This window comes from Stegostoma tigrinum, chromosome 35 (genome assembly GCF_030684315.1).
Source record: "Stegostoma tigrinum isolate sSteTig4 chromosome 35, sSteTig4.hap1, whole genome shotgun sequence".
Lineage (NCBI taxonomy): Eukaryota > Metazoa > Chordata > Chondrichthyes > Orectolobiformes > Stegostomatidae > Stegostoma > Stegostoma tigrinum.
The window spans coordinates 9,362,886-9,376,693 of NC_081388.1; the positions used below are offsets into that span (position 1 = coordinate 9,362,886).

Here is a 13,808-nt window from a genome sequence, read left to right on the forward strand (position 1 = left end):
GGGGGTGTGTGGTTAATCATGGTTAAAGCAGGGTTACAGGGATTGGGGGTGGGTATGGGTGGGCTGCTTTACAGAGGGTTGGTGCAGACTCAATGGGCTGAAGGGACTCCTTCTGCACAGTAGGGAGTCTAATGATTATTGTGGTCGAACCAGTCAGAAAAACATGCCCCCTTATGGTAGTTCATGAGCCTGCTTCCAAGGATGAGGAATTTCCATGATGAGTTTAGTTGCAAAAGCTCAGACTGTTTTCACAGGGACAAGGGAGAAAGAGTAGGCCATTCAGCCCCTCGCACCTGCTCCACATTTAGATCATGGTTGATTATCTACTATGCTATGAGTAACTATAAACCTATCAATCTTCATCTTGAACCTACTCAGTGACTGAGCTTCCAGAGCCCTCGGGGCTAGAGAACTGCTCAGATTTGCCACCATCTGAGTGAAGAAGTTCTTCCTCACCTCAGTCCTAAATGGTTTGTCTGTGAGACTGTGTCTCCTGGGTATAGACCCCTTCCAGCCTAGAGAAACGCCCACAAGACCATGATCTGAAGTGGGCCATTCAGCCAATTGATTCTGCTCTGCAGTTCACTGAGATCATGTCTGATCTAATAAGCCTCAACTCCAAATTCCTGATTTAACCCTTGATTCCCTTACCTATTTAAAATCAGTCCACCTCAGCCTTGAATATATTTTACAGCCCAGTCTTGACAGCCCTACTCCAGATTTACCATCCTCTTCCATCATTCCTGCTTTCAATGGTCAATTTCTCACTCTGATTGTATATCCTTTTATGAAAAGCATTGTGGTAGTGTCTCCAACTTTGTATTAGCAAGGCCAACACTTCAAGACGTTCCAGTCCTAGATGTGTGTTGTAACAGGCTAATTGAAAATAACTATCCTTTTAAGAGTTTTGTAACTTTGTATGCTATTCTCCTAAACTCCAGAGGATATGGACCTAGTCTCCTCAATTTCTCTTCACTGCCAGGAGTCAGACTGCTGAAGCACCACAGCATCCCTCTAGAGCAAGTCCATCCTTCTTCAATAAAAGGGGACTAGAACTGCACACAATACTCCATGCGCAATATCACTAGTGTTCTATACGATTAAAGCAAAGCCCCTGTGCCTCCTGGTTTCTTTGGGGAAGCAAAGGAGATCGGATCGAGGCGTTCAGAACCAGGGCGAGGAGGGAGACTGTTCTTATTCAAGAATGAGATGTCACAGAGTTAAAGCACGATAGTGAAGGAAGGGCGCTGCAGGATAAACCTGCCTCACACAGCATGCTGTCAAGTTCTGGAGACCACTGTCTGAGATCGTGGCGGAGGCAGATTCAACTGAAGCATTCCAAAGGGAACTAAAGTTCTACGTGAGAATGATACATGCACAGGGAGAAAGTGGGAGAATGACAACAGGTGAATTTCGCATTTAGAGTGGCAGGAAGGGGGTCTATCAGCTCAGTTGGCTTGTCTCCAAAGCAAAGTAATGCCACCAGAGCTGGTTCAATTCCGGCACCGGCTGAAGTTACCATAATGGTCTTCACAACTTTTTCTGTTTAGTTTTTTTAATTTCAAAAACATACATTATTCATTAAAAAACGACTTTTTATGTACACCCACGGTCACAAATGCAGTTTGGTTCTGTGTAGCAGCATATCAAGGAAACAAATGAACACTTTGACTCTATCCAAACAAACCAAAGGCATCCATTATTTGAACCAGAATATAATTACACACATTTGAGGCACCAAGAGGATCCGGTAACTGAAAGGATCCCCATATAACTTTGGCAGAAAGACCTCAGACAGTGGTCTTTCCCGCTGTGCCTTGGCAGCAGCTGCCCCAAGCTTTAATGCATCCCACAGCACATAGTCCTGGACCTTGGAACGTGCAAGTCTGCAACACTTTTTCAGGGTTAACCTCCTCCTCTGGAAGACCAATCGGGCAGACCAAAGAGTGTCTTTCACTGAGTTGATGGTCCTCCGTGTGCAGTCAATGTTTGTGTTGACCCTCAGGTTACACCAGCTCCAGGCGTCACTGGCTAATGAGAGAGCGACAGCACAGCGACTTTCCCACTTTCAGACACGCTGGGCTGAATGGCCTCTTGTTCCATAACTGCTCTGTGACAGTGTAATGCAACTGGTTAATGAAGCCTCCATAGCCGAATTTCACAAACTACCAGGAGATGTTTAGAGGTGAAATAATCCCCCTAATTCGGAGACAACACATTGAAAGGCTTTCAGCCAATTTCTTCAAACCAAATGCTGGCTGGTATTTTGGCCAATAATTTATCATCAACTGAATCCGTGGAGGCATCAAATATGAAGGAGCTTTGCAGTTAACCGAACTAACAGATAGCTTCCTTGTCATGATTTTCTACAATTAACCCCCGTTGTGTTATTTGTGATTCAACCACAATCTAACAGAACTTCTGTTTTAAAAAAATACTTTATGCTCCAACCTTGCCTTCGGGCAGCTTCCTGATATTGACGTGTTTATAATGAGAGGATGTGGTGTGCTGCATTCTTACTCAGCACAGCTTCAAACTCGAGCAGACGCGCTCTGTCTGGGCTGTGAGTAAGATGGCACTTCAAAGATGCTTACTGGGTAAGTACCCTGTGGTCAAAATCATTTGACTGCCCTTGACATTTACTGTAAGTCAGTGCCCATGAACTGCTATTTGCAATTTCCCCCTTGCCTTTCTTTCAGTCCTATTCTTTTAACAAAGCATAGTCTCTTCACTCAAATCTCACCTCTTTCTTTTCCTTTTCGATCAGTCGGTGTTATATGGCATCTGTAAATCCTGGAGACTGCTTCTCATTCTGGTGAAGAGGATGAAAGTTCAGAGTTAAGAAGCAGTTTTGAGAAAGTGGAAAGTGACAGGAGGGTCTGTAAAAGAAGATGTAGATTGAAGATAATGGTAAAAGCATCAGAGGATGATTAGAAAACGCAGTTTGTTACAGTGGTCTAACTCCCAAAAGGCAAATGCAAGCAGATACAATGAATACATTTGAAATGACTATTTTGATTTGAAGAAATATGTCATTTGCAAGAGTCGGGCAATGGGATTGACTGTTCTTTCAAAGAACTGACTTTTAACACCATGGATATAAAGGAATCCTACACTGTAAGCATCTGGGGAATAGAGTCTGTGTAGATTCTTTGTGTTATGTGCTTGTTCATCTGGAGGTGAATGAAAGGTCTATAGAGATTGATCAATAAATTGTGTCATATCTGTGTGTGGTACAGTAGCTCAGTGCTTAGCACTGCTGCCTCACAGTGTTGGGAACCTGGGACTGAACCCATCCTTGGGCGACTGTCTGTGTGGAGTTTGCACGATCTCCCCTGCATGGGTTTCTTCCCATTTCCTCCCACTGCCCAAAGATGTGCAGTTTAGGTGGATTGGCCATGCTAAATTGCCCCATAGTGAGACATAGTGTTTGAGCATGTGTACACTCTGTGGATTAGCCATGGGAAACTGCAGGAGTAGGAAGGGTAGGTAAGGGTGGGATAGTCTTTGGATGGTCAGTATGGATTAACTGCCCTGATTCTACATGATAGTGGGTCTAATATATGATTCTCTGCAATTTGAAACTGCAGGTTTATACAGTTATTAAACTCCTTATATAATTCAGCACATCTCTCACACTTTCGAAGATGAACTTGATTTGAGAAACGTAATTGATAAATGCTAGTCTTGAGGGAGAAGGCTGAATTCTCTGAATCATTTGAGTTAAAAAACTTTAAGAAGAACCTCTACCATAAAACAAAGAACTCAGTGGATGCTGGAGATGTGAAACAGAAACAGAAATCGCTGAAGAAATCAGCAGGTCTGGCAGCATCTGTGCAAAGAGAAACAGCGTTTTGAGCCCAGTGACCTTTATTCAGAATAGCGCATTCTCTAGTTGAAGTTGCGGAATGGTGAGCTACTTGTTTTGACCAAGTCTGACTGTAATGGCAAGATGTTGTAGGAGTAGATTTATTCCAGATTAGCAGTGCACTTTTTGCAGTCATTCATTGCAAAGTGCCCGAGATGTCTGGCGCTCTAGCCCTGAGGCAAACGTAAGAACAGACCAGAGGTTGTGTCTTCTCACTACTGGGAGGCTAAGGTGTGCGGGTACGGGCAAAAGTCACTCAGCCGCAGGATTACACCAGTGGAACTGGGTAGATGTTGTTGACTTCATTTGACGTGTTCGATTTGGCTGGCAACTGTATCAGTATTTTTGGCTCTTTAGACGATCAACCTGTTAACAAAATGATACACGGGGAATTCCCAACAGCACGCGTGTCAATTGTTTTCGAAAACGAAGACAGCTCAGTGACTTCAGGCCACAAACAAAGACCTGGAGAAAGTTGTGAGTTATTGTGTAGAGATCGTGAAAGTAAATTGCAGATACTGTACCTAAAGAGAGGGTTAAAAGCTCCCAACTTAAACCCTTGGCTCGGATACGATAAGCTGAGCTCAATCAGATTAGTAGTGATGTTGACCTTAGAACTTGATGCTCTTCACCATCTGTACCTCAGGGACCAGGTCAGATGGGCAGAGAATTAAAAAATTGAACTAGGAAGGGTCTCTCGGGACCATTGAGTGGAAGAGACAGTGAGGGTAGTAGCTTTTCAGCTGGTCAGAGAAACAAGAGGTGCAGGGAGATCGAAATTGAAAACACAACAGTGCAGCACAACAAAATGAAGGTAAGAAATAAATAAAGAGAGGCCGTGACACCTAAATCCTAGAAATACAGAGAATGTTCTTGCTAACATACTTGGAGGTGAGTAAGAATACCTGAGGGATGAGACAAGGAATCAGTTAAAGTACAATGAGGGCGCGACACTGGAAAAGGGAGCTGTTAGCGATAGAGGGGTAAGAGAGGGCAGTGGAAGATGAAGCTGGACTAATAGAGGGATGGGTGAGGGTAGTGATAATTTCTGAGATATTATTGTGAGTTAAATTGGAAACTGAGGAATGAGCAAAACTACAGGAAGACGAGAGCAAAGTGATGGCAAGAGCAGCAATGATTAGGGAAGTGGTGGCATGGCTTGGAGAGTGAGTCGACTGCAAAAATGGGCAAGATTCAGCGAAAACCCACTTTATACACTGGGTTTGGAGATTTCCGATCTGTTTTACAGATAATTTGCAAACAATGGGCAAGTGACTGTCAAAGGGAGCATACTGGTGTGATCACCGCCAGATGGTGAGCATCTCAGTGCAGTCACTATCCAACTGTGATTGTTGTCAGATTAAACTAAATCAAACACCGCCTCCCACTGTTGTAAAACAGCACCGAATCCTTCGTGGATGCCTCTCGCTGGCCAGTTTTGTTCAGTGGAAAGACTGATACAATTCTCCCCAGACCTTATTGGACAATGGAAGATGCTGCCTAATTCATCGAGGGTCTGGGGGTGATGCTAAAGCAACAGATCAAACCCAATGATGCCTTGTCTCAGCCTGTTCCGCTCTCCCTGTTCACTTTCCCTGGTACTGGGTCCTTGTTTTGGCTGACAGTTCTGTTTACAGGACTGGCCTTCAACATGTAATATGCTCCAAAGGCTTGGCACTTTGCTTAGTCTTCATGCTCGTGTCTGGAAGAAGTTGTTTATTTTCTCACGCACTCTACGAAAATGGTTCTCCTTCCCCACTTAACTGCACCCCACGACAACCATGGTACGCCACCCAGGTAGCTATCATGTTGTATTGAGTGTCTCTGGCTCCCCCTCTTTATGCAGTGTGGCACTCATAAAAGTGTTCCCTCACAACAACAGCAGCAGACCAAACGTGTGGAGCAAACTTTGCTCCTGTCACGGACTTGCCCAAATGATCTTAGTGATAAAGGTTTGCTGAGATGCTGTGAATATGGAATACGACAAAGGTTATGCTCAACCTATCAATCTACCTACGCCAAAACACAGTCCAGTTATGTTCAACCTGAATCACACCATACCTGCGTTCAAAGTTTGTTGCTGCACCTCATGTATCAGGCGTGCATGTGGCACTGGACAGGATGAGCTTCGATATTCAGCCAAAGGTTTGTGAAATTAGAACCACAAGAGATGTTAAATAGGGGTCCTTTGTTACTTTAGGCAGTTGCCCGAAGGTGGAATCGAACCCAAGTCCCTGCCACTGCGAGCCATCATGCCATCCTCAATACAGCTACAAAGAATATAATCATAGAGTATTATGCAGCAGAAAACAGGGACGGTATGGTGTGAGTATACCAGAACGCTGCCTGTGTTTAAGCTGTACAAGATGAGTTTCACTCCCGTCAGGTACAGAAGAGTGAGGGATGAAATGAAAGTGGTAATTTAAATGGTTAAAGCTTTCACAATGGTTAACATACTAGTCATTCCAGTGGAAGAAGAGAGAGATACTATCTTTAAATTAGACATTTTGGACAGCAAACAGGGGGCAAGTATTTTTTAACTCCTAGAAAGCTGGGGAGATCGGAATGGCTCTCCCCGACGGACTGTGGAATTAGGGATATTGGCACCAAGGGTGATAGATCAGTTAATATCAAGAGAAGCAGGACAAAGGTAATTAAATGAAATTAAGGCAGAGTTAACTGAAGGCCCTGATTCCAGTGAATGGTGGAACACGGTGGGGGGACTGAATGGCCTCCTGTTCCTGTGTTTCTCTATTTGGGTCATAAAGCTCACTCATATGTATTTCCTAAATGCATAAAACATTGTGGAATCCAATGTCACCCCAGTTACAGACAACCATAGAGCTGCTGTCTCATTGGAGAGAGACGACTTGGTGCTGAGTGTAATACCTCAGGCAAAGGGTGAGGTTGGCAAAGTAGGAGCTCGGCCACTGTAGGAATTGAACCTGTACTATAGGTGTCACTCTACATCACAAACTGGCTGTGCAGCCAGCACTGACTGCGTTACTCTTCAAAAATTCCACATCGGTTGGAAAGACCTTCAGGACATTCCTAAGCCTTATTCCCTGTGGGCAGGGGGAAATTGTTGACCTAATCATGCTTTCCCTACTTATCTCCCCATTTTTGTCACTATCACTCGCTTTCCCCTGTTCCAGTGATGCCTTATACCAGGAGACCTTTCCAATATGCCAACTGGGCACTGGGGATTAGCTAGGGAATCTTCCCCACACACGTAGACCCTTCACCACTGGGACTATTCCATCTTTCGGCAGACCTGTAGCCGGGCAATGTTCCCGATAGCTGCTACCCTACTCAGGGGAGGGGCGAGGGAGGGTTGTGGATGGGGCAAGTGGGCTCAATGTGTCGCATTGTCAACACCACAGCCAATTTAGATGTCAAACTCCCAAAAGCATGGAGGGCCCAGTATTGGCCTGGAGACTGAAATAACTCTTCTCTAATTTTGGATTGCATTTCCAACAAAGGGTATGAGGTTCGCCCACTATTGAAAATGGCCACCCAATTCATTCACGCAGGTGGCATTCAGAACATACGTGTTTGAATTCTTTCGCTAATCAACATTAGACCATGAGAACATGGAATGCCGCGCTTCAAAACGGGGGAACCAGCACAGCCTTGGACAAGCCAATGCTTTCAATGCCCCGTTACTGATTTTTCAGCCTATTGTCTATGGCGTTAGATCTGGGGCTCTGTAGCAACTTTGAAAGTGAGACTGAATGAGATTAATGGTTGTATTTCGGAGCGTGTGCATTTCTTGCTCCACCTAGCAGCAGTGCTGCCCTTAAACATGGCCTTTCGAAGTAGTGGCACCGTGCACACACGCTGGGGTTAATACGCCAAATAGAGGATGGATCCTCTGACAGTGCAGCCCTCCCTCAGCACCGCACTGGAGAGTCAGCTTTGATGTTGTGCTCGAGTCTTACTGTCAGAATTTTTAAAGAAAAATACTTCTGCTTCATGGAGAAATATCAGCCACCAAGCTACATCTGACTTCTGAGTCTTTCAGCTGGATGTTCAAGTGAAGTTCTGACAAAATCTGATCTTTGCAGATATCCATTAAGTGGATGCTTTAATGCTTGTGCTGGCCTGATTCCAAAAGTCACATTGATGTTAAATAATATGCTTCTATCTAAGTCCACTCATATTTCTTCATAATACTGCCTCTGGGCAAAGGGTCTGTTTCCGTACTGTACATCTCTACAAGTCTGACTCTAAATCACAAATTACTCCTAAAGATTGAATTTTAGCAACTATAAATGTGACAGCAAGGCAGAAAACGCTTGAAGTGGGTAGCTGCAAGGGGATGTGATCCTGAATTATACCACAGGAATTGAAACTAGTCTCACAAGATTCGTAAACACTTGAATCTCCAACACAATGTGTAGGAAATAAAACAGCCCCAAGTGAATCCCAATTCAAGGGCACTGACAAGGAAGAGAGGCTTCAGGCTTCCTGCTGGTACTTCCTGAAGAGAGCGCTTACATTGTTATAGCGCCTTCAGATTTTGTTGTCGGTTCGCTGAGATGCTGGGGAGTAATGTCAATCACGTGGGTCCAGTTCCGGCACCAGCTGAAAGCCTCTGTGACTTCTCAACCCCTGCCCCTCACCAGAGATGTGCCAACCTTCAGGTTGAACTCACCACCAGGTACCATCTCTCTCCAACGAGAGCAGACTCCAGTAGCTTTCGCCTCGCTTTCAAATTACCCCAAAGGTGCGTCCCACAACCCAAAGATGTGCAGGCTAGGTGGGTTAGCCATGGGAAAATGTTGGAGCCTGGGTGGGATACTGCTCGGAGGTTCAGTGTGGACCCGATGGGCCGAATAATCCTATGTGGATTCTGTGATTCTGTAGCTTGAGTGCACGCACAGAGCTATTCTGTAGCTTTGGAACACAAACTCCATTTAAAACGGAGGTAGGGTGGAATTCCTTCTCCCAGAGGGCCAATAATGTTCGGAATTCCCTATTCCAGCGAGCAGCTGATGCTGGATCATCGAATGTATTTAGGGTTGTGCGGGGTGGATTTTCTATTTAATTCAGAGAGACCAGGATTACAGGACAGGATGGAATGGACGGGGGCAGTTGGAGGTGAGGGGCGGATTGGGGAACAGGCAGAAAAATTGGGTTGAAGCCACAGTCAGATTTGCTATCAAATGGCAGAACAATCTAGAAGGGGCTGAATGGCCTCCCTATTTCTCCTGTTTCATTACTGGGCAGCCCTGACACATCATTTGCAAGGGCCTGCTGAGAGGCAGCGCCACTGCTGCGGCTCAGGAATCCAATGTCAGCAGGATTTGGTCATAGTGTGTTTCAAAGTCAACATCCACCGACTCCATTCCAGTGTCTCAGCACTTGCCCCCTAAATGAGATAGTGACAACAAGGGCCAGGATCATCTGTCCCTCACTAGACTTCTGTTTTATTCACCATCAGATATGGGCTTTGCTGGCTGGGTGAGTATTTATTACCCGTCCCTAGTTGCCCCTGACGAAGGTGGTGGTGAGCTGCCTTCTTGAACCACTGCAGCCCAGCTGCTGTAGTTAGACCCTCAATGCACTTTGCAGAATTACATTGAACCTAACGAACGGAAACAGGCCATGGGCCCAACTGCTCTGTGATGTTGTTTAACATCCTCCTCCTACACTACTCCATCCTATCTACATAAAGGGCAGCACAGCGGCTCAGTGGTTAGCACTGCTCCCTCATGGTGCTAGGGAACCGGTTTTGATCCTAACCTGGGGCAACTATGTGGACTTTGCACATTCTCCAAGTATCCGCGTCAGGTGTGACAGCTTCCTGAGGTTAGGATGGATTGGCCATGCTAAATTGCCCATCATGATGTGCAGGCTAGGTGGGATAGCCATAGGAAATGCATGGAATAGGGTGGCGTCTGGGACCCTATGACTTGTTTCCCCCACTGTAGAGTTTCTATGATATCTGTTCATGACCACCCAAATGTGGTAACGAGTTTCATAGCTTGCCCACTCTCTTGTTTACAAAGTTTTTCGGGAATTCATCACTGGATTCTTGACTGACTGCATCACATCTTTGGTTTTGGATCCATTTGTAAGTGGAACCTCTGTCCTCTTTCCCTCTTCCCTCAGTTGGGTTAACAAGCAAACCATCCTTTCATACTATCCTCGCTGCAGCTCACTCAAGGACTCACGACATGCCATGCAAAACAGTACACCTGGCCCCATGCCAATCAGTGCCATTGTCTGAGTGGGTGGCAAGGGTATGGAACCTCTTTCACATGCCCTGCTCTCTTCTTCCTTAGACTGGTGTTGTGTGTCTGAAATAAGGAACCCAGAGGGGGAAGTTTGCAAGAGGGAAGTGGGAAAGGGTGGAAAGTGAGAGGTCCATGTGCATATTACCAATAGCTTGCAGACCTAGCCTGGAAAGCACAGTGCGGGTGAGCTGGGAATAGAGAAGGGGCATAACACAGGAAAGCACCATCATTGTCAATGCTCCCAGAAACCAATAGCCATGTTGCAATGGTGCTATGACATGGACAAGCATCTGAGATGGTATCCCAGTGCCTCATTGGTTCTGCTCCATTCCATTCCACTTTGTCCTACTGTATCCCACCATACAACAAGAGGGAGACCTGGAAGACAGCCAGAGATTGTGTCGCACTGCGCTTGAGTGTAGTGCCTGCCACAGTTAAATATCTGACAGCATCTGGGGACAGTGAGGCATGTGGGTGAAGCTCACATCATTGGGTCATGTGCGTGTGGGTGAGTGGAGCATCTGGTTCTAACTGGGCTCTCTCTCTCTCTCTGTTTGAAGCTGCTGCCAGGTCTGCTCAGTTTACCCAGCAAGTTCCGTTTTTGCTGAGGAGGGGGTTCAAATCCAACCATTGCAGATGGTGGAATTCAAATCCAATTTTTTTCAAGGAAACCCAGAATGAAAAGCTAGCTTAACGGCAACTGTAGCTATTGTCAATTGTTGGGAAAAACCCATCTGGTTCATTCATGTCCTTTAGGGAAGGAAACTGCCCTCCTTACCTGGTTTGGCGTACATGTGACTCCAGCCTTCCTGCGAAGGGGTTGACTCTTGACTGCCCTCTGGGTAATTAGGGATGGGAAATAAATGGATGGCAACACCCACACCCATGAAATTTTTAAAACATTTATAAAATGTATTTGCTTGTCGGGCTCCAGACTCTTAGGGAAAGGAGAGAAGGAACAAGGCAGGCAGGAAACTGCTAAACACCACATTGTGTAATCACTGGAGTTGGTACCCTGCAGAATGAGGACATTGGGCCCATCAAGTCTGCTCTAGCCCTCAGAATTCTCCAAGAACCTTGACAAACTTAGCTGCTGCCTCCCAAGTTGTGGTGCAAGGATTCTGTGGGTTACAAAGGGCGACTTAGGAAAACCCTCTCACTGACCACCACCACACCCCACGCTGCCCCCCAGCGGGTCTTAGCTGCATTGGCAGGAGAATCGGAACTCCCAGCCGGTTTGCGGAAGGGGCACTAGAGAAATGCAAAGTTTCGACGCAGCCCTTGGTTATAACAAGCGCAGGCAAAATTTGAATCGTGACATTCCCCTGTTGCCCCAGCACCGACCACCCCCCCCTCCACCGCTCCCCGTCCCCACTCAAATTTAAAACGCTGGGAAGACGATGGGCACAGGATGAAGTTGCTGCACAGGCCAAGGTTCTGGGGAGTTGGGTTCAAATGCAACTAAAGTCGGCACTACATTTAAATTCATCTCATGATTGTCGAATTGAAAGTGTCAGCAATGCATCAGACAATTGTTATTAAAAACCCAACTGTTTTACTATTGCCTTTTAGGAAGCATATTCTGTCATCCTTACCTCGTCTGACCGACATCAGTGTCTTGTTTCTTTATTAATTCTTTAAACAGTGTTTCCTTGTTCATTCAAGGGATGTAGACATCGCTGTCTGGGCTACTGTTTGTTTCTTGTCCCCAGCTGCTCTTAAACTGGCTCCCCCATTTTGGAGTCGACCCCATCGCTGTGGGCCTGGGCTCACATGCAGGCCAGACCGTGGGAGGGCGGCCGATTTCCCATCCCTAAACTAACCTGCTGAGGTTTGACGACAATCAGCAATAATTCTGCAGCTGTCAATCTCTCAGCAGCCCTCTGATGTGGTCCCAGGAAGCATTCAGGCACAGTTAGGAGGTGGGCAACAATTGGCAGGCTTTGTCTGTGGAACCCGAAACTCATAAACAAATTTAAAAGGAAGAATTGCTGGCGAATATTCGCGGCGATAAGGTGAACAGCCAGAGATTTTCATTTAACTGAGAAGACAGAGATTGTGTCTGACAAAATGCTTCCATTTAAGGGGAACAAGGTGAACGGGGAGGCCACCATTTTAAGATAGTCCCCAAGAAATCCAACAGGGAATTCCAAAGAATTGCCCTCTAACATTGGGGTGTTGAGAATGTGGATCCTGTTTCCATGGGGAGTGAATGGCCTCATCATGATTAAAGGGACAAGGAGGATGGGACAAAATGACACGCTGGCAGGTTAAGATTGGGAAAGGAACAGGAGGAGGCTTTAAGTGGAGCAGGAGCACTTGCACTCGCTGGGGGGCTCTTTCTGTGCTTTTGGTCTTTGGGATGTCATTCCAAAATTCAATACTTGGGTCATCTTGACGTGGCATTGTGGTAAATGCGGGCAGCAATTCGATTGTGATAGTTTTCCATGAGCAGCAATAGGGAACTTGCCAGATGAGCTGCCTTTCAGTGAAGTGAAAACAAGGTTCAGGAAGCTCTCAACAAGCCCTACTGCGTCCATGGAGAGAAAGACAAAGTTCATGTTTCATGTTGAATATGACTCTCTTGCATAGAAGCCCAACAGCTCAGGGGCAGACCATTCAGCCCACACTAACCCTACAAAAGGCATCCCGCCCTATCCCCATGGTTAATCCACCTATATGCTATAAGCAACTCCTCACAGTCAATCCATCTAACCTGCACATCTTTGGACTGTGGGTAGAAACTCACACAAACACAGGGAGAATATGAAATCTTCACACACACAGTCACCCAACGGTGGGATCAAACCAGGGCCCCTGGTGCTATGAGGCAGCAATGCTAACCACTGAGCCACCATTACATCTGTCCTTTGCTTTATTTACATGTGCCCAAATACCGAATAACTGCCTTTGAGTGGCTTGCAATCATTAAGGTCAAGCTGAGATAGTTTCATGTTCATAGATTACACCCCATTGTTGGGTTTCTGTGTTTCTGCCTCTATCACTGAGCCAGATGCTTGGGTTCCTCATGCATGCCATTTCATCTCTGAACTGGTTGATCAGAATTATCTATTTCTCAGTGTTGGGGAATCAGCCTCTTGTTCGTAATATATTGAGAAATTGATTTCAACTGTACCCACTGGGGTTCAGAAGAATGAGGAGGAGATCTGATCGAGGTATATAAAATGCTAAAGGGGGATTGATAAGGTGGATGTGGGACAGATGCTCCCCCTTGTGGGACATTCTCCAACAAGAGCTCATAGATATCGAGCGAGAGACAATAGGTTCAGAGCTCCTTCACTCAGAGGGTTATCAATCTGTGGCGCTCACTGCCCTAGACTGTAGTGGAGGCTGTATCGATCAACAGATTCGAGAAAGAAATCGATAAGTTTCTGATGAAAAGTGGGATAAAAGGCGATGGGGATCAGACAGGAGAGTGAATTTAAGATCAGGGTAAGGTCAGCCTTGGTCATGTTAAATGGTAGAATGGGTTCTAAGGGCTGAATTGCTTACTCTTGCTACTAACTCCTATGTTATTGTAATGTTCATATGAGACATTGCTGCCCAGACATTGACTCTCACCAAGGTCCCTTCATCCATCACCTCTCGGTCACCTGAATTTTGAACAATTTTCATTCTTGCCTTCAAACTTCTTCACTGTCTCAGACTCTCCCTCTCTCCATGACATCTTCCACGTC

General features: G+C 45.9%; 1 protein-coding gene across 2 annotated transcripts in view; it reads left to right on the forward strand.

Annotated features, from left to right (window-relative positions):
- The first annotated feature begins 2,500 nt into the window (after positions 1 to 2,500).
- The window catches only part of LOC125447391 (adhesion G protein-coupled receptor E2-like), a 94,148-nt gene continuing 82,840 nt past the window's right edge, over positions 2,501 to 13,808 (forward strand). For both annotated transcript variants that reach the window (XM_059640042.1, XM_059640041.1), the window contains exon 1: positions 2,501 to 2,597. In XM_059640042.1, coding sequence (XP_059496025.1) covers positions 2,573 to 2,597 — 25 coding nt within the window. In that variant the 5' untranslated portion in view covers positions 2,501 to 2,572. The remainder of the gene's footprint in view (positions 2,598 to 13,808) is intronic.